This window comes from Actinia tenebrosa, unplaced genomic scaffold (assembly GCF_029948245.1).
Source record: "Actinia tenebrosa isolate PJP-AT-01 unplaced genomic scaffold, QUT_ActTen_1.0 PGA_scaffold6__47_contigs__length_16458017, whole genome shotgun sequence".
Taxonomy (NCBI): Eukaryota; Metazoa; Cnidaria; class Anthozoa; order Actiniaria; family Actiniidae; genus Actinia; species Actinia tenebrosa.
The window spans coordinates 7496000-7518146 of NW_028292583.1; the positions used below are offsets into that span (position 1 = coordinate 7496000).

The 22147-nt window shown below is 36.7% G+C and overlaps 1 protein-coding gene across 1 annotated transcript; it reads right to left on the reverse strand.

Moving 5' to 3' along the window:
• Nucleotides 1-287: 287 nt before the first annotated feature.
• Nucleotides 288-21981, reverse strand: LOC116296064 (C-Jun-amino-terminal kinase-interacting protein 4). Its single transcript, XM_031704017.2, has 23 exons — nt 21522-21981; nt 15849-15969; nt 15012-15082; nt 14244-14326; nt 13482-13687; nt 12269-12728; nt 11912-11968; nt 11298-11393; nt 10910-10952; nt 10210-10340; nt 9434-9493; nt 9004-9171; nt 8824-8891; nt 7961-8106; nt 7123-7444; nt 6641-6724; nt 5574-5757; nt 5236-5316; nt 5078-5145; nt 4711-4859; nt 4335-4506; nt 3956-4221; nt 288-3679 (listed from the first exon to the last, which is right to left on the reverse strand). The coding sequence occupies exons 1-23, from the start codon at nt 21840-21842 to the stop codon at nt 3338-3340; spliced, it is 3699 nt and encodes a 1232-aa protein (XP_031559877.1). The 5' UTR covers nt 21843-21981; the 3' UTR covers nt 288-3337.
• Between the last annotated feature and the right edge of the window lie 166 nt (nt 21982-22147).

The following is a 22147-nucleotide window of genomic DNA, read 5'->3' on the forward strand; positions in this document are numbered from 1 at the left end:
GGCTGTTGGGCTGTTGGGCTGTTGGGCTGTTGGGCTGTTGGGCTTGTTGGGCTGTTGGGCTGTTGGGCTGTTGGGCTGTTGGGCTGTTGGGCTGTTGGGCTGTTGGGCTGTTGGGCTGTTGGGCTGTTGGGCTGTTGGGCTGTTGGGCTGTTGGGCTGTTGGGTTTGTTGGGTTTGTTGGGCTGTTGGGTTTGTAACTTCTCTTGAACCATATTCCTGTAGTTAGCTATAGGTGCCGTACTGTGGGCTAGTGCGTGTGTGATAGAGGGAAAGATACGAGACTATTGGTTGTCACTTTTTAGTTTGTCACTGATTTATTTCATTGATACTTTGACATTTACAGAACTGAAGAACTATTTAGACCTGCAAGTTATACTGGAGTAGACGTTTTATTCATACACTATGAATAAAGACACGACAATCTCACATGCACTATTTCACTCACTAGACTACTGTGTGGCTTGGGATATAGACCTCTTAATTTAGATTGGGCGTAATGTTTTGCCCATTTAAAAACATGTTCCATTCTCTTGAGTATCATTTCTTTGTTTGGATCCGGATGCAAATAAAACAAAGAAGACTTTGACACGTGGTCTGAAATGGGCAAAACAAACGCCCAAGCTAAAGAGGTCTATTGGTCACGAACTAGAGTGTGAACGAGAATAACTATGTATTTGCAATCCAATATAAGGTAAGGGAGTGATCAAGTGATCACAATTTAACAAAGTTTACATGATATGCGAGTCAACCAAAATGATGCAAACCAACACTTTCTTTTAATTTTGAGACGTAAACCCACTAGAGTTTGGTCATCAAAACGACGAGTGAAGGCTGATGCAACTGGGTTTTTATTTACTTTTTTGAACAGAAAGGTGCCCAACGATATCGGCAAAAATAAGAGGACTCACCACATATTTGCTTACAATTGATAATTAAATTCTAGTTTTTTAAATTAAAAATACATTTGATTAATGTCCATAGAAATGGCCGGCGGTCTTGGGAGACCTTAGGAAAAATAATTTAAATACCGAGGACACATTTTTTGATATTCTATTCTTTGCTAATTTAGTATCGTATCTGAAGCGATTGTACTGAAAAAGATTGGATGGAAAGAGAAAGAAGACCATATTAGTAAAACGAAGGTTTTTTAGTCGTAAGTATATTCTTTGGTTATTGGTATACAGCAACTGTGACACAGAGTTGGCCTCCCTTTCTCACAAGACTGACATACATTATTACAATATGCATTAGCACTGAAATGGCTTCCTATGTGCACAAAACAGATCCATTACAACATGTAACAGCACTGAAATGGCTTCCCTTAGCTATGTAAACACTAAAAAACAATACAATGCTATGCCATTAAGATGAATCCCCCTTGTAACTGAAGCAAGACAAATATAGTATAACACGCTACAGCACTGAAATGGCTTCCCTTGGCTTTGTGCACATGCAAGATCACATGCGATACACTAAAAAGGTTTTCCACTATTTTCGTAACACATATGGGTTAATTATAATTACAGTATAAAGCTGTATACCAACAGTACGAATCAGTGTAACTGTACAGTGATGTACATTGTATTAATACAGCACACCAACCATCTTTTTCAGTAGTATATCGATTTCCTAATCGATATCTTATTTGCAGTTTTTATATATTTTTTATCATTAGTTTTAACCTCATTTTTGTAGATGTGTTTAAAATTACTTCCAACACCCATACGACTAGAACTATAATTTAATAAATTAATCACATCCAAAAAAAGATCACAGAACGTTCTCCTTGTGTTTAGCCAAGTAAAACTACCCTAGCCTGCGTCACATCCGGATTTTTCGATCGAGGCTAAACTACCCTGAAACTAACCTGTTTTGCTTGCATTTTTACAATTATTCTAATACTTTATATATTATTCATATTTTCGAACAAGGATGTCTAGAATAGTCAAGAATGTTTAAAATTAAGAGAAAAAAGGAAAAGGACAAAATGACGAGGGCAAAGAAAGAGCTCTCGTTAGAACGTTTTCTCAAAGTAGCGTGCGCATCCAACTTGATGGGCCACAAAACTGAAAAACGCAAATTCAGTAAAATTGAGAAGACAGTTATAAATTTAAAGAGGAGAATAATATATTTTATGAATTCTTATCGTAAAAAATTTCATAGCAATGCATGATATTACTCGTGTTCTGGTATCGTGGCACGTCAAGTTCCTTAAATTTGGATGCTCACGCAACCTTGAGAAAACGGACAATCCCTGTATAGTATTGTCCAAAAAAAAATCTCTTAAAGAAAGTGAATATTTCTTAAATTACTCCTTTTAAAACAAGCATTTTTAAAGCGACGCAAAACCTTTAAAACAAGGATATTTGGCAAGCAAAAATATTTTTTTCTCGTATTTTTTTCCTATTTACAAGGGACTGAAATGAACTATCGAATTTTCCCCGTAAATATTATAGGGAGAGTAATTAAATGGTTATGGAAGTAAAATGAACTTAATAATCCTTTGAATTATACCCTTGGTGGCCATATAACCAGGCCAGCGAAAAAAGAAAAACAAAGTTGAAAATTACCGCATAAATTATAAATTGTTTTTGCTTTCGGGAATAAAATGATCAAAATTGCATTAAACCACTCTAAAGGATCAGTATTATTGATTATACTTCTACTAATATTAGTACAATTAGTATAGAAAAGACATCTCTGTCCATAAGCAATACTCGTGATACTCGTCCATGGGTTAGTCTTACTATGGTCAAATCTATCAGCATAGAAATTATTTATTCTGATTTTACGCATAATCGCTCAAAGCAAACATATTCAGAATTGGCAAGATGAGTAATTTATTCTGTAAAAAAAATTCTAATAAAAAAACTTTTAAGTAAACTGTCTGTAGCCTCCAACCGCGATAAGAGAGGGTGGGAGAAGACAACCTATATCGTACGTAAATATCAGTTCCTGGTGGTTGAACTTTAGTATATGAAGGAATTAAGCAATATGATTATTATTCTTGCTATCTCCTACATACATAAATAAAGTCTTTCAATATATTGATGAAAATAAAGGTCACTTGGACAGCACCCAAAAAAGGACGGCTTCACAGCTAAACGATCTAGTGATCTAGATTTAGTGAACATGCACTATTTAAATCAAGCACTTTTGGGATTTATTTGTTGGCATCCTAACAATATTTTTCACACATTTTCATTATAATTTAATTAATTTTTTTTGAAGCTATACCACCACCCTTTTTCTCTGGCGCGTCCTGTCAGGATTAAACACATTTGATGTTCAATACTTTGCCTGGGATCCACCAATGAAGTTCACGGATTGTTCCCTTATTATGCAACTTGCCAGACCATGATATGACTACGCTCATTGGTCGAATGCCCTTTGATTGTCACTGATATCAAATCTCCTGCTTGGTCTTCCATAGCAGCTTCCTCTCCGTCGCCTAACCGGAAGTCTACGTAACCTTCCCCTCCACTTAGAACCAACGTCATTTCGATCATCTTTTTCTCGGGGCTTGGGGTCTGGGACTGAGCGGGACTGCCTGGTTTACTTCCGGTTTGGGTTTGGGTGGAAACAGAAGAGCTCACTGACGCGCGCTTCATGGAACCTTGGACCGCAACAAAGAACTTGACCGAGTCACGGTGTCCATGGAAGGAGAGCTGGGCATTAACCTGGAAAACAATATGATAAAATGCATATAACTATATCTGCCAACATTAAAGGGGTGAATCTTTTCAACTGCTGGTCATTTGTCTCCCTATTTTTAGGCTGCCTTATCAAGTAATCAGTTCAAAACCAGCAGTAACAGCACTAATAAATGCAACAGTAACGAGAGCAACAGCAACCGCAGCAGTAGCAGCAACGCCAACGAAAGCAGCAACAACTGCAACAGCACGAGCAGCAAATCATTTTTCAGCAAATCAAGAGCGTCATACATATATACCTACCATAGAGCAATAAGGCATGAAGCTACCAGTTCCTGATGGTGTTCGTTCCCCATCAACACCCTCGTTACTATAAACTCTGACAGGTCCTCCTGGTCCACCCGAACCAGGACTCACAATAGCAGCTTGATCTCCATCATCCCTTGCAGGTCGTGCAGCTACGAGTGGAACAGATAAGATGACGCCGTTTCCGGTTCCCACCCACAGACGATCGTTGGTCAGAAGCAAGGATGTTATTCGTACGAAAGAGAATCCTAGTTTACTCGTACCTGTTCAGAACAAAACGGGAAAAACCGTCAAACCAAATAAAACCTAAATATCCTTATAAATTAATAATCCCAAATAAATATAGAAATTATCGTTCCACATAAAACCCTCTTACCTAGCATTTTACTGACGTAAGGTTCGATATCAATGTCTTGCAGATGATGATACGTATGGGCGTTGTACAGCCGTAAGGTACTGTCCAGTCTAATGGATACCCACACACCATCACCAATCCATGCTAACTGACGAACTTGACTCTCACGACGAGGATGGGCATCAAAGGTTTTCTGGTAACAGAGATTAAAGTGGATGAGAGATTACTTGCTTGTACACGCTCGATACACCTTACTTTTGTACGAGGTAGCTCACTGTTCTTACCTTGTACCCACACCACACCTTACTCTAGCCGGTACCCCATTATCGTTACCTCAACTCTCATGGTCTTGTACCCACACCACATCTTACTATAGCTGGTACCCCATTATCCTTACCTCAACTCTCATGGTCCTAGGGTGGATGACCTGTATCTTGTTCCTGTACCCACACCACACTTTTTCATGAACCATAGTCATGCAGCGAATAGAATGATGGGGACGGCCGAGGTCAAGTAGGTGATAATTATTGAAGTTCCATTGTCCACCTAAACCATGTAAAACAGGATATTATTAATATACAACAAATATTTACATATGTGATGCAGGGAGGTTGGTTTTGAAGATGGATGTCAAATAATAACATCTCACAAACACTTCCAAAAAGCTAAAACGTGGGGCAGAGCAAGTAGAAAGACATCGTTACCCCAAGATGGCTAAGCATGACATAGCTCATATGCTAGAATGTATTTAGTATCATTATTACCTGAGGATCTGTGGAATATAGCTACTGTTCCATCTGCTAGTGCTACCAATACACGACCTGTGACATGTCTATGTATGAAATAAAAACAATCATGATGAAGTATCTGTCCACTAGTATGTTTTTATCCTTCATTCACAATTGTAATACTTGATACTTACACGATACTGAGCACTGAATCCTTGAGTCGTATCGAATGAATACAGGTTTTCCAGTGAGAGATTGCAGAATGGACATAGACACTAAAATAGAAATCATTTATCAATAGATAAGACCATAACAACCATACTATTACATTGTCAATCATTGTCGCATCCATGCTTTTTACTTTTGACACTCATCCCTTTGCAATTGACACTCCCTTTCTTGTCCGAGTTGTGCATTCTTTACTTTACCATTGGTATTTGTGAATATTTTGATGTTGAATTGAGGTTAGCCCTGAGTACTAGTCTGTATATTAGCAATATCATACAAATCAGTGTATTGGTATATTATGTACCTGCCGGACTGAGCTCCAAACCACATGGTAGGCAACACACTACTCATCTTTGCCACTCCATTATCATCAAGCCTGGGTTCAGAGTGTTCATTTTCACCAGCTGATACATCAGTTATGGTGGGTGCTTCTGATACTTGACTGCTTGCATCATCTGTCATGTCTGTCTTGGAAGACATCTTTGCACCTGTTAGTCAGAAGATCAATAAGTCAAAATATCAATAATAAGTCGACTCTTAAATCTATGAAGGCCATCTCGGCATTCAAAAAGAACCTTATGTTGAATTATGTTGCAGAAGATTAGATAAAGTATCAGTACTTTACTACTATTATTATTAGAATTTTATATTTAACAATTATTCCACCAAGGCCACGTGATTATCGGCGGGATATTCACCAAGTAGTGAGTCTTCAAGCTGTGAGGTAAATATTCACCATAATCACTGAGCCTGAGGGGAATAATTGTTTTAGTATAATTTTAGACTTGAATATCAGAGAAAAGTCGAAATTCAGGATAAAAAAACGTTTTAGTATTACTTCTGATCTGGAAAACTCTGGAAAACCTCATAATCCCCGCTCCAGCAGTGATTATCATCTCAGAATCACCGGTCGCTCGACCAATCACAGCTTGAGAAACTCTATATTCAGGTCTAAAATTATACTAACAATTATTATCAATATTAATATTAACCAAAGAATATAATAATAATAATAATAATAATAATAATAATAATAATAATCTTTATTGAGATAACTTTTTCATAATCATGATTTTCAAAAAGGACCTCATCAAAATAATAATATATAATAAATGGAAAACCTAATATAATAGAATGCTTCGTATTACACATTAGTACAAGGGCACCGCAAGAGTATTGCTAAAATTATGAGCTACTTTCTTTAGCAATTACTTAAAATACTTTGATAACAACAAATATTTAGTAATACATCATTCTATAACTTTTAATAACACTAACATTAAAATATTATTGTTAATATATGACATTAAAATATATGGTTGTAGTCTAAGGAACAAAATAAAATATATAAGGGTAGGGTAACTAACTCACCAAGAGGATCAGAGAAATCTCCACTATCAGAAGAAAGGACAGACTCTTTGCTAGCACCAATGGTTGACTGACTTCCTCTGCTATCTGGTGTATTCAGAAACACTTGCATCAATACCATGAACAATATTTATAATATTATATCAATTGCCCTATTTCATAATGATGTCACATCAAAACAAACTATTGTTTTAAAGCTAGGGATCATGGTCGCTGAGGGGGGATTGGATGACAACAATACATCTTAAATCACAATGAAATTTGGTTTATGAGCTGGTGAAGGCAAGAACAACTAAATATTATGCTAAATATCTCAAAAGAAGAGAATTAAGCTTAAATTTAGCCTAAATTTGTATCATTTTAGCCGATGTAAGCAAACCGTGACGTCATTATGAAACAGGGCAATTAACACCAACATGTATCATCATCACGACATTATGACTATCACAGCAAAAAACTATGCTTTGTACTTCCTTCTAACTTACCCGTGTTAATACTGCTCTCACTAGAAGCCTGCAAGTCATAATCACTGGGTTTGGCACCAGGCACTGCGGTGATACACAGCAAATGTGACGTACAAACCACAAAGCAATCCAGTATGTTCTGTGGGTAGTTAGCATCTATAATAGTGACCTTACTACAGGAGTGAGTACTGCTACCAATCCACACCATTGATGGCTTGGTTTCCTTGGATTCTTGATCATCACCTTCTTTGGGGGGCTCGGCATAGAAAACACTTGCACCTACAGCAGCACCCCCATCTTGGGTCACTCCCCCTGATAGGTCTACTCCAGCAGCACACCATATCTGGTAATCAAAATAAGTGTTGCTATTGCCATTGCTTTTCAAAACTTACTCAGGGTTTACGAAGTGCCTCAGTGAGAGTGATTTTAGACTTTAGATTTTTAGACTTTAGACTCTTTTATTCATTGTCATTTTCAAAATTTGACATCGAAAACTTGTTTCTTGTCATATTTTTGAGTCAAATGGGCATGCTCATTCACCCCCAGTGGATTTGTCCATATTATTTTGCTACTTCAATTTGATTACTCATTTGTCACACTATCGCATGTATTTAGAGAATTTTGGAAAGCAATTTTAAAAGCATAGCCTGCTGGGAAAGAGTGGGAAAGGTCGGGGTCACTGTAGCTCCCACACGTATCCACTAAAGTCTCACCCCCTAATTTACTCTTATACATATTAGTCTAGTATATTTTCTAATCTATACATTGAAGGGTGCTCTACTCTTCACATAATACACAAACGTTGACATGTGCCAGGTGTCATCAACATTTGCCTCTTTTCATGTAAAACCATACTTACTTTCATCCCTGGATCATTGAGGTTCAGCGGTCTACAGTATACTGGCACAGGTACTGACACAAGACTCTTGCCTCCCTCAGCTACCTCAGTGGAGTATTTAGCAGGTAAACTCCATCCATATGCCTGCATCCTTCCCTCTGACAGATCTACCATTAGAAGGCAACAATACTTAGTATACAGCTCATTCAAAATAGGTTGGTGAAGGTTTTTTTTTTAATGTTGGACAGTGAATCTTGCATGTTGCTTTCTAACATTTGAAATGTACTATATTCATACGTATCAACACAAAAGAAATTATGCCGGAAAATATGCAAACAAAAATTTCATACTGTTGTGACACTGCAATTCAGTGATGCTTGATCAAACGTGCAATACGATACATGCCTGGCATTCAACATGCAACAAAACCTTCACCAACATTTTTTGAAATAGTTGCATTTTAAACGTTTTAAATGACCACATGAGGAATGCCATATTAAATGGTAAGAATACAAGAACAACACAATCACAGGAAAATAACAGCAAGTCATAAGATAATGTCTGTCATTTTTGCAACTCCTCCAATCTTATCTTTCTCTGGCTGGTCATTTTGACCAGTAATGTTATGCCAGAAAACGAGGTATAACCAAAAAAAAAAACTCAATAAAAATAATGACTGGCAAATTATTTTTATCCCTGAATCAAAAACAAAACATGCAAATTCGGTTTTAAAAAATGCTATATTATTTTGCACAACATTTTAAATTTTTATGGAAAAAATCAAAGGAATGCTTTTGGTTGCATTAATATTTACATGTTTTGGCCCTTCTCTTCGTCTAAATCCTCTAATGCTAGGAAAATTTGAATATGGGCAATACATATACCTGTGTTGAGATATGCACGGACTTGTTTATAACGTTCTCTCCTTTCATTCACTCTTTGCCTGTCAAAGCTAGAATAATAAAAAGTATACCTTTTAAAAAGCTTAAATATTTAAATCAGCAATAAAAACCTTTGATAAGACAGTTTTTAAGGTTACAAAAGATAATATGTAACCAGCTTACTTTTCACTGCCAAAACCACCAGACATGTTAGATGAGCCAGTATTTAGTGATCCCAAAGAATTGTGGCGACGTTGCATATGAGGTGATTCCTCTCCAGGGGTGTTATATCGAATACTAACTGCAGAAGGATGGGGTCTCTTTGGTGTTGGGCCAAAGAGGTTGCTGAAACTAAGAACAAGAAATCATGTTATTCTTGGTTTGCAATCAATCCCAAGAGAGCACAATAACAAAAGGGATGTCTGCCATGTTGGAAGATATAACAAAAGAATTCATTGAAAAATCTTTTGTCAAATTCTTCCAACATGGCAGCTATGACGTCTATTGCAAACTAAGAATACTGTATTGTGTAATCCAATGGCATGTAGTTTGGAGTTTTTAATAAAATACATGTCTTTCAGTAAATGAAGACGCATGAGATAATTGCACTTACAACTTCCAGATGGAGGACTTTCTTTTCTGCTGCATCTCCAGGTTCTTTTCCTTTGAAGCTCTGAAGATAATGATATTAAATAAAATTTTGAACATTACAAATATACATGTACTTGTTTAGAATCTCAAGAAGAAAGAGATATATACAGTGGCAGATCCAGGAATCATAGAAGGGGGGGTGACTGTAATAAAGGTTTTACCAGGAATGTGAGGAAAAGGGGTGGCTTAATAAGGATCATGTACCTGAGAGCAAAATGGGGTGGGGTGCCAGGATCCGCACGCCCCTGATAAAAACAGATGGCAGGGATTGAAATAAAAGTTGCAGACTAACCAAAATAGTTTTAGCTTGGTCATAATAATAATAATAATAATAATAATGATGATGATGATGATGATGAGGTTGAGGATGATGATGATGATGATGATGATGATGATAACAACTTTAATTCTCGTATAGCCCATTACAAGTCTCAAGGTCTGTACAACCTAATACAAATTAAAATTAAAATAACACAAGATAGACAAATTAATTAAAAATATAGAGAAACCTAATAATGACAAATCAAAATTCTCGTTTATGACTCAATGTTACCTGTAAGATAACCAGCTAGCAAAGATTTGACCAGAAAAATTCCAATTCTAGCATGACATTGTTCAATGACCAGCCATTAGTTTTAGCCATGAGATGACAGGATATTTTTGGTGGATAAGATTTGATATTGGCCACACATTAAAAAAAATCTATTGAATTATAGTATGATAAAGATAGAGGCTGACCTGATCATCTCTGTCCATCTCACTGCTTCTTGTAGCTCCATTAATCTTTCTTTATATTGGTTTCTCTCCATTAATACTCTAGCCATCTCTACCCTTGTGAATCGCTTTCTGTGAGCTGCTGAAACACTTGCCTACAATCATAATATTTAGCAATTATTATTATTCGCCAAATTTGCCAAGACGTGATTCTCCAAGCGGCGAGTTAAATATTCTCCATATTCACTGAGCCTGAGGTGAATAATTAATGTAGCATATACCAACTTGTGTACAGAGTAACTTCTTTTCATATACAATAATTCAATAAAAACAAACAAACAGAAACTTTTAATTCACGTGACAAATTCATGCAAAACTTTTAGCAAAACTTTTAGGCCATACTTCGTTGCGTTTTTAGTATTGATAGGAATGGCATTTACTTTCATTTTCTCAATTTCCTCATCGGGAATCGTAGCAAAACGATTGCTAGCAAATGCCATTTTGTTGCTGACTCAATATTCTGAGATTCAGAGGTAAATATCGTACAATATTCACCTCCAATTAACCAATGAGCATGCACATTCTTAGGAAGCTGTACACAAGTTGGTATATGCTAATGTACCATATGGTTTATAAGGAAATATTGATGAATAGATTATAATAATGTCAGATACCAATCAAATGACTAATGAAATGAGGAAATAAAAGAACACTCTATTTTTACCTCTTTCAAAGCAACACTAGCCTTTTCTGCTTCATGCTTTGTCCTGTATACAATTGGGGTTAAAACGAACAAGAGATACTTTAATTTCAGATGCTGGTACTATTCCAGGAACCACAAAAGCTGTGTGATTTTGGGAGGAGAAGGAGGGGGGAGTGCAGATCTGTCATGTTATATACAAGAGGGTACCAAATCTGTTGGTTCTGCAGTACCTGAACCAAGCTGCTTAAAATGCGCAGCCTTGTGCTTAGGCCTCAATTCTTTAAAATACAAAAACTATGCGCTTAATACGTCATATGCATAATATTATAAATCAATGCCACCAATTCAAAATTACTAAAAGAGCAGCAATAACTTAATTCTAGATATCGCATAAGCCTGCACACGTTACCTTTTTAATTCTTGTTCACTTTCAGAGAGTCTCAAAAGCATTCTCTTCTTCAAGTCTTTCATTGATTCCAACTCTTCTTTGATTACTTCCTTATCACTAATAATAGTTAATATTAAAGATGCATTAAAGCTACACTAACATTACTACTAAAGAGTGCTCACCCCACATCTCCTTTTTTTGCAATGGCCTTGGAGCCAATTTTTCAAGTTTTGTAGTATTTGCTAGTATGATGCCTTGTTGACTAGACTTTTTATGCAGCAATAAGATGATAAAATGCTAGAACACTTACAGTGTGTGTGTAAATGTAATAACAAAATTAATCTATCAGTTTCCTCTGTAATCACAGAGTGGGACAATCACGAACGGAACCCTCAGATCCATGCTAGGTGAAAGCCCAAGATTGAATTGGAATTTAGAAGTTGGTTTTTGTGGAGGGAGGAAAACCGGAGAACCCGGAAAACCCTCGAAGCACAGGAGAGAACCAACAAACAACTCAACTCACATACTAGTACAACACTGAGCTCGTAGGGACTTGAACCTGGGTCGCATTGGTGAGAGGTGAGCACTCTCACCGCTACACCACCCATGCTTCCCAAATTAATAAATATACATACTTTGATAGCTCTTCAACTCTTTTCAGAAGATCATTTTTCTGCATAGATAACTTGTTTCTAAAAAAAAGACAAACATAAGAAAACTTTCAGGATGACTAACATCAGCAGAGAATCCAAGCAAACAAAAGAACACTGAACAAGAAAGTACCGATTGTAAAGTAGGATTTACATGTAACAGTGGCAGTTTTGAATTTAAAATTTGATTTTTGCAGGGGAGGGGGGGGGGGGGGGCTAGAGAACCTCATATGATTACAAGCCTGACAGGACTCGAACTCGAACCCCGGTTGCAAACGCTATGATTGGAACATTACATACTCACTGTAAAAGGAAAGTTGGAGATAGAGAAACGATACTCACTTGGTAGCAACCAATTCCTTATTTTCATGCATAACACTTTCTAATTCTTTGCCCATAGCCGTGATATCAGCACCTGTATCCATCTCTCCTATCACATCTGGTTCATGACTTGCTATCTCAGCAAACAATGAGCTGGCAGTGACACCCTCAGGTAGGTTTTCTAAGTCCAGAGAGATTGGGCGGTTAGCTGAGCTTTTCTTATTCTCACGCCGTATGACCTCACTGGGGTTATTGGCAAGTTCAGGTGTTGTTTGCAAGACTTCCATGGCTTCCTTGCTAAGCTTAGGCATGGAGGTTGGGGTCAGCATGTTAGCAGCATCTGCGGCATTCATGATTGGTAAGTTATCAACATCGGAGATGCTGCATGTGCCACTACTAGCATCTGCTTTGTCACTGGGTTGTTGAGCTCCAGCAGCTTCAGGTGTTTGTCCATTGGAAATATTCTGAATGGATTCATCACCTACAATGATAAAAATATCCTTCCATCATGGGTGATCTTTCAATCAATGAAAAGAGCAGCAATTTCCCAAATACACTACTTTCAAAGGAACAACAAGGTCTACAGAAATTGTTTATGATGTTTTAAGTGTACTTTCATGGGACAGTAAAAACAAGAATAAATTATAAGGATAACATTCCTGTGATTCAAATTTTAAATCTCAAGATATTTGAGCTAAATTGTGAGCTTTTGAGATATAGCAACAGTGACTAAGAAAAAAACAAAGCAACAATTCTTTTGAGAACATCCCCCCCCCAGAAATGATCTGTGCTCCAGATGAGATTTGAACCTATGACCATGGCTCTCACTCTAGTCTGATGACTTAACCACTGAGATACTGCAGACTCTGATGAGCAAGGGTTATCTGTGGGATTGACATAGGATCCACATTCCACAAACATACAGAACACATTAATAGCTTAATGACACAGCATGACACAGTTCCTATGTTCCCTTGCTCACCAACACAGTCTCCAGTAGCTAAATGGTTAGAGTTTCAGACTAGAGGGCGGAGCCCAAGGGTTCAAATCCCATCCCATTTTTTGGGAGTTGCTTTTGATTTGATTTTCTAAATTATTATACTCTGAAGCAAAAGAAAACATTTTCTTGGGAAAAATACTTGATAAACAAATACTATCTACAGTAGCCATGACTACAGCTTCAAATTGTAGTATTTTCTCAATGATATTTTTTCATTCTAGAGAGATTTTATACCTTTTAAGCTTTCAGCAAGAGACTCATCTCTGAGTGATACATCATTGCTTTCCCCAGACTTTTCAAAGGATGATATCATCTCAACATGTGGACTCTTTGGTATAGATAGTGGGCTAGTACCAGCTGTGTCATCTAGTAATTCTGGCATTGAATCAGCAGAAGGACCCAATGGAGACCTGGCAGCATTACCAGATGATGTTCTAGGTCTATGTTATAAAACAGAAAAGGGAATATTTTGACATTTTTTTACTTTGCGAATAGTCCCTTTCATAATTCCCTGCGCCGTCTTGAAAGGTAGTCATGCCTTTGCATCAAAGTGAGACAAACTGAGAGCTTGCAATGATAGAGACGTGAATAATTGTTCAAGGTCTCTATCATTGCAAGCTTACCCTTCATCTCGCTTTGGTGCAAAGGCAAGGCTACCTTTCAAGATGACACAGGGAACTGTGAAAGGGACTATTGACATGTTGCAGTGTTGTCCATACATGTGCTTTCATAGTTAATCCAGGGAAGATTTAGGGAGTAGGAAAGCCCTTTTATCCCTTTCTCTCCCCCCTATGGGTGATTTTTTCTATGGAATTTTACTTAGGACACAGGTAGCCCAATTTTATGACCCACTCCATCTGAAATTGTTAGGTTCTTGTGTGTTCTGGACATATTTAGGTACTGCATAAAGACTCTTGGGTGTTCTGTTCTATATTTAGGCACTGCATAAAGATTCTTGGGTGTTCTGGACATATTTACACAGGTAGTAACACACACCTGATGATTGGTTTTTGTGGTGTTTCCCCTGATACAGATTTCCTCTCTGCTTTTTCAATCTTTTCCATATAATGGTGGACCATCTGATAATAACAGCATTGTTATATTGGTTAACTAATAACACAATTATTTCTAAATCAAGAGTGGATTTGGAGTGGATTTGGATTTTTAAACCACACCTTATTGGACCTTACGGAGATTATACACCAGACTTAAAGTTGTCATAGTGGTTAAGTGATATATACAGTATGAGTAGCCGTGTTGTATCAGGTATATCGGATACAACACGGAGACGAATACTGTAGATTGCTTGTCAAACGTCTAGGTTAGTTCCTTTGTGTTTCACTAAAATTTTCAAAATTAAAGTGAATCTGGCCAAAAAAATCCAACAAAGTTTATGCAAATGAGCACAATTTTGTATCAGATTTATGACACTCTTCACAGTCGTGATTTCTGTTGTGTTTTCCTCATGAATTATTAATGCGTTTGACAAAACCCTGTACACTCCTCCTGCCTAATGGCCGCTAATATGTCATGATGTCAAGCCACCAATCGATGTGACTGGTCAAGACTGGCAGCAGTAAAAAAGCAATTTCACAACAAACCATTGAAACGTTTGAATATTGAAAACAGCACTAAAGGTATAGGTTCTCCAGTTAACTGTTCTGCCTTGAGCTATAAATTCACGTCAAAAATTAAGATCATAAGAGTCTTTGGTGTTAACAGAGTTCAATGATTTAATTTTTAGAACTTTATAAAATAATGTACCTCAGTGTGTCTTGCGTGGAGGGTATCATACTGACGCTTCATATCAGATATTCTTTCTTCAAGTCTTTCAACTGGAATATTTACAATATATGAAACCCAATTAAAAGGATGGTAATAAATGCGGAGGAGAGATAAATGTATCTTCAAACCAATTTTAGAAAAAAATAGGACAAATGGGACTCAGGTAAGTCATCCAAAGTGCTAAAGGAAGTATATGCAATAGTAAAGAATACAACCCCAAATTGGTGTCAAATTGGCCAGCCAACAGCATGCTGTTAACCTACCAATATTCTACGGACTACATACTGGTAACCTGCTGCCACCCTACTGATTTCTGCCTGAAAACTACTGACAACATGCACACATGCCAGATGATGCAATCAAGAATCATTCCCAAAACTCTGCACTGCATGTAAGGGAATGGTCATAAATTAAGGAGGGAGGGGGATGGGGGTGGGGCAGAGTTGTAGAATCCGATTTGGAGGAGCTCCTCGTTTTGCTGGCCCAGTATAAAACGAGGTTGAAAAAATGATGGCCACCTTAGGTTTCCAAACAGGAAATAAAAAATGACCTACCCATAATGTACAGTCTTATAAACAGCCCACCTCTTTTAAAAAGTTCAAAAATAGTGTGACCAATCCCTGTTTTTACCCCAACCCCCCCCTTACTTTGTGACTACTATTTCCTTAGTAGACTTTGTTAGGTCTCTCCCTTGATATGAGGGGTTTACTCAGTCAGGTGTATGTAATAATTACAATATTTATGCTGACTAAAAATCTGCTTATTTGGTTATATCTAGTGACCTTATGCTAAATATATTAAAGGAATATTGCATACCATGATCTTGGTAACTTTTCACTCTGTTCTCAAGGCCTTTGTTATCATGGGTCAGAAGTTCAATATCATTTTCTGTGTTTCTCTTTTCCGCTTCAATTTGATCTTCAATTTCTAAATATCTCTGCAAACATAAAACACATTGAAGAAATAATAATAATAATTAATATTTGAGATTTATGATGTGTGCGCTGATTCAAGGTTGCCTAACATGTTTATATCAGAAGACAGAGACACGCTAACACAAAATTGTTCAAAAATATTTTATAAGAGCAATATAAAATGGAAGCTTTTATAACAGTGCTGTGATATAAACATGCTGGAAGCTGTAGAGAACTCGAAAAGAAAGAGAAAACTCAGCTATGCCTTGTTTTCCTAATCTTGCTTCTCTCATGCTCTACAGCACGCCCAGCATGTTTATAACACAGAACATGTATGGACATGTGCTCACATCTTATATTCCTTAGATATTGATGGTTTTCACGGCGGCAATGTTGGAGGAACTTAAAAGAATTGTCAATGAATTCTTTTGTTATATCCTCCAACATGGCTGCCATGTCTTTCGTTATTTAATTCTCTTGGGGATGGTTAAAAACCATCAGTGGCTAGACTACATGCTTTAATAATGAAAAAATCATAAGAAAAGGATTTTGTAGGCTTGTAAGCACACTCCTTCACTAACTTGGCCTCATGTTAGTCAGTGGATTTATTAGCTTATTCTCTCCTGTCATGTATTCTCTGAGAGGACTTGGGTGTGATAATGAAAGTCTTTCACTTGAGTCTAAAATTATCATACAGTATTCAAGCATTGGGATCTACCCTTGAATTATGAAAAAATATTGCCTGAACCTGTTTTTCTCCAGTTAAAGGAGGTCTGTAACTGTAGTTATTATTGTGGTAAAGTGTGATCATCCGGGTGAGTATAAGTCTTAAGAAAAACTGTTGTTGGTGGTGACTGACGTTTCGACAACCTGAGCGGAAGTCATCTTCAGAGTCCAGTGAGAAAATGAGAGACAGTAGATGGTATTCATACTTCTGGTTCGGTTGTAATGTAACAGTAATTAGTCGGTATTGTGGTGTAGATGTGTTGGTGTTGTCACGAGTCACAGTTTTTTCTGTGAGGTCATGAATGAGTATTTTGTAAGGTGCTGGTAATTGTTGACTTGGGTTAAGCGGTTTTTGTTCTAAGTTTGTATAACCAGCTTTCAAGTGTAAGGCATTGATGGTAGTTGGTACTACATGTAGTACATGGGTTCAAACCATTTACTCTTGTAGTCTTATCAAAGTCATTTATATCTTTTTTCGTTAAAGTCATATGAATCAAGTAGACAATTATAAACTACCTGAAACCAATGAGGTTTACAATTGTAAATAAAGAAAAATTTAAAGTTAAAATAAAGTTTCCATTATTATTATTGAATCACAACTTTTAGGTTTAAACTATATTTTAGTAGTTCAACATCAAATCAGAATATTTGTAGGTCGTGTCATATGATTGTGGAAAGACTTGCTTCTTTGACTATGTCTTATCAAAATGTCCAAATGTTAAAACCAACTACCTCTCTGATATAGTATGCCATTTAAATATTTGGTGATGATGACTACTTTATAATATTTAGTCCAAAATATTAAAGAATATATGGTAATGATGAAAAGGTAAATTATACACCATGAAAAGATGAAAAAACTTACTGACGTTTCGGACGCTAGTCCTTCGTCGGAGTAAAAGAGAAAGAAGTGGTAGAAAGGAGTGTATATATGATAGAATAAGACAAAAGAAACCAATGAGAGCAAGGTAGGAAAGGAAACAAAAACAAACAATCAAAAGACAAAAGAAAAGGTTAGTTGAAAATAAAGCGTTCATTAATCCCGTTGGGACTAAGAGTGCCCAATAGGTGAATAAGCCGCATTTCTTTGGTCTTGCGACAATCATTGTTGCCGTTAAGCAAAGAAAGACTGAAAACAATGAAGTCAGAAAGAGAATGGTTAGCTAGATTAAAATGGCGGGAAACTGGTTTGGTGGGATCGTTATTGCGAATATCATAAAGATGATTGCAAATGCGATCACCAAGACGGCGGCCAGTCTCGCCCACATACAAAAGATTACAGCGGGTACATTTAATACAATATACAACATTAGAAGTGGTACAAACAAAATGGTCAGTGATTTTAACAGTAGATTTAGGACCGACAACAGAAGTGTGAGAGGCTATGTGAGGACAAGTATAACAACGTTTACGAGAACAGCGAAAAGTACCAGGTTCTTTGTTAGAGGGAAGAACTCCCTTGACCAAGAAAGAACGGAGGTTACGATCACGTTTATAGGAAAAGAGAGGGCGGTTGTTGAAAATAGCAGAAGTGCGAGTATCAGAGTCAAGCAGAGAAAAGTTGCGGTTAACAATGGGTTTAATGGAAATGTTAATAGGATGATACGTAAGAGTGAAAGGAATGCGGTCATTAGAGGGACGAGTGTGAGGAGTGAGAGCGGTGGTACGATCAATAGTAGAAACTTTACGAATGGCGCGATCAATAACATGAGCAGGATAATTACGCTTAAGGAAGAAGGAACGCATCTCAGAACATTTAACAGAAAAATCAAGATCATCACTACACAAACGACGAAGACGAAGAAATTGCGAGAACGGAATAGCGTTAAGAGTGTGCTTAGGATGAGAAGACGAGTAGAGTAAATAAGAATGAGAGTCAGTAGGTTTGTAATGGACACTAGTGCTAAGACGGTCGTCATTAACACTAAGCAAGATGTCAAGGAAAGTGACTGATGTTTCACTAACCTCCCACGTAAAGTCTAAGGCAGGGTGAAAAGAGTTAACAAAAGAGATGAAAGAATCTAAGTCATTACGCGAACAAGAAGTAGCACCAATACAATCATCAATATACCGTCCAAAAAACTCAGGTTTAGGTCCAGTATATTGTTGAAAAACAAGGTTTTCGATATAACCAACAAACAAATTGGCATAACTAGGGCCCATCTTAGTACCCATAGCAACACCGTTTACCTGCCGATAATACCGATCACCGAAAGAAAAACAATTGAGAGTAAGAACAAGTTCAGCTAAGCGTAACAAAGTGGGAGTGCTGGGCTCGAGGACAGGACGAAGATCGAAAAAATGCTGAAGAGCACGAAGGCCCTCATCATTAGGAATAACAGTATACAAAGATTTGACATCCATAGTAAACAAAAGCTTAGAAGAGTTATCAGGAAAGCGAAAATCATTAAAAATACTAAGAGCGTGATTAGTATCCTTAATATAAGTAGGTAAAGACTGAACAATAGGCAACATGAGAGAATCTAGATAGCTAGAGATGAGTTCGGTGGGACAACTACAAGCAGAAACAATAGGACGACCAGGGTTGTTAGCTTTGTGAATCTTAGGAAGAAAATAGACGTGAGAAGTACGAGGAGTAATAACAAAGAGGTTTTTAGCAGTGGAAGGTAAAGAGCCATCAGAAATGAAAGAGTTAACAGTGTCTTTAACTAATTTTTGATTGTCAGGGGTAAGATCCTTATCCACTTCACAATAAAAATTAGTATCAGAGAGTTGACGTAAAGCTTCCTGTTTATACAGGTCAGAATGCCAGACAACAACTGCACCGCCTTTGTCAGCGGGCTTAATAACAATGTCAGGACCAAAGAAATGCGGCTTATTCACCTATTGGGCACTCTTAGTCCCAACGGGATTAATGAACGCTTTATTTTCAACTAACCTTTTCTTTTGTCTTTTGATTGTTTGTTCTTGTTTCCTTGCCTACCTTGCTCTCATTGGTTTCTTTTGTCTTATTCTATCATATATACACTCCTTTCTACCACTTCTTTCTCTTTTACTCCGACGAAGGACTAGCGTCCGAAACGTCAGTAAGTTTTTTCATCTTTTCACGGTGTATAATTTACCTTTTCATCATTACTGTTTCATTAGAAACACCGACACAGCTCACACTAGTTTTTAGCTAGTTATATCTTTTTATTAAAGAATATATGGTTGAAGTAGTAAGTTTTTCATATAGAAGTTATTTATTTCATAGCATTGCATTGAAATATGGCTTATTACAAAGCAATAAGTTATATTTATTTCTTATTGTCCTACTTAATATCACCATGGAAACACATTAGTGGTTTATTTTCATTTTAAAAACCAATTATTCTAGTGTAATATCCCATCCCATTCAAATCAACAGCTTATCAAGTACTAATATATATATATATGTATATACATAATAAATGGAGAATCTATAAATGTAGATAGAGAGGGCCTTAGCCTATATCCCTCTCTGCTTCAACATCAATCTAAATCTCGTAGAAATCTTTGATAAACCAGACACTAGTGCTCTGGTCCAAACAACTACATGTTTAGTATAGATTGAGTTTGGCATGACAGAACGTTTTGTTAGTAAAAAGTACATCTTGTCAGGGGTAACATCAGAAGTATTCCATAGGAATCAAGCATAAATTACTGATAACTACAGTACCAGACAGTGACATCAGTGATATGCTTGCTTCCTATTGAATACCTTTTACTTTGCCTCTGAACATGCAAATTTCAGTAATCATTCTACTACAATGGTAGACTTCTTTAAAAGGAAAAAGAGCTCTTTGAAATTAAACCTAGCTGTGTGAAGTCACCTAAAACAGTTTAAAATTCTATGAAACTGCTTATTATTTCTGGCTCAATTCATTACCACACAAAAGAGACAATAGCTGTGATATAAATGGATTATGACTGGAATGCAAATATTATATAAGTCATATCAAAAATTACAGAGCAATTTTAGAGATGCAACCTAGAGAGTATTAAAAAAAGGGAAAATCAAAATCATTTCGTTAGAAGTATATATATGCAGTGTAATGTAAGGGAAATTTAGGTGAATTAACTGATGAGAGGCTACCATTTTAAACAATCTGAGATTAAAAGCTGATTGTTTAATTGTACACAAACATTTCACAATACCGAGATGCAGCCTAGAAATACATTCGTTAAAATATCTGTCTTATTGAGTTTAAGAAGACTTCATGGTGAGACACCACGAGTAATCTCGGTACACATCGCGTGCTCTACCAACTGTCTTTCACATTCTTACTACATAACCAGATGCAATAAGATAGCGATACACGCTTATTGTAAAGCCATGTAAACAAACTATATCATAAAAATTCTTTGCCACACTAGCTCATTTTCTGAAAATATTGTTGCCATTAACCATATAGGATTGCATAAATATGAATCGCTTCCTTGACTTGGCTTATTGTCTGGCAAACTCGTGTAGTGAGCAACAATGATTTTCTAAACCATCACCATCATTATCACCGGATACTGAAAGCATTACAAACGATATGAAGGAAGACAGAAAGAAAAACACGAGTTTGCCAGCCAACACCTACAATTTTTGCTAACATAAAGATCCTCCCACACTGAAGGAATAAATTGGCTGACGCCTTACTTTCCAATATTTTGCTTTAAAATTTATTTTCAGTGAGATTTTGACAGAGGTCCGGTATGGTGAGTGTAAAATTTAAGTTTGACAGTTTTCGAGCACAAATATGATGGTTTTCCTTGTCTTAAAGGTTAAAATAAAAAAATGTTCTTAAATCAAAATCATTGTTTGGTTTTATAATACTACCAGGTTCACAAATATTTTTAAAATGAGTTAAAATCGAGATACCTTTTCCGCTAGCTTTCGCAACTGTTTCTCTCTCTCGTACTGAGTGATAAGCTGCTCGTTGTCGTCGCTCAACATTTCTAGCTCCAAGAGTTGCTCATTATTGTCACTATAAGCACTGTCCAGTTGTTCTAAGACAGACACCATCAATGGCATAAGACCAGAGACTACATCTTGGTCATATTTCTGTATCATTCTCTCGAATTCTCCGTAGATATTGTTGGCCATATTCGATACCCGTTCCGACATGACCGTTTGGCCACCTTCTTCACCGCTCGAGTACACGACATCATTGTTGTCTTCTTCTGCTTCCATGTCACTCATTTTGAACGTCTAGCTTCTAAAGCAACGATAGATACTTTTTGACCAGAAATGCTCCCGGAATTATGAGAACAATTTACATTTTTTGCCTTATTATTTGGCTTATACCGGCGTGTAGACGCCTTACGCTGTACCTGACCAAGGCACCTGATCCGATGAGAGAGACTAGGACGAGCTGAAGGAGAAATTTGACCAATAGAAAAAAACATTACAAAAATTATTTAATTAAGCTACATTTGTAATATTTATATTAATCGTACTAATATCTTTATAAAAAATCAGATACCATATTTAAATCTTCAGATAAT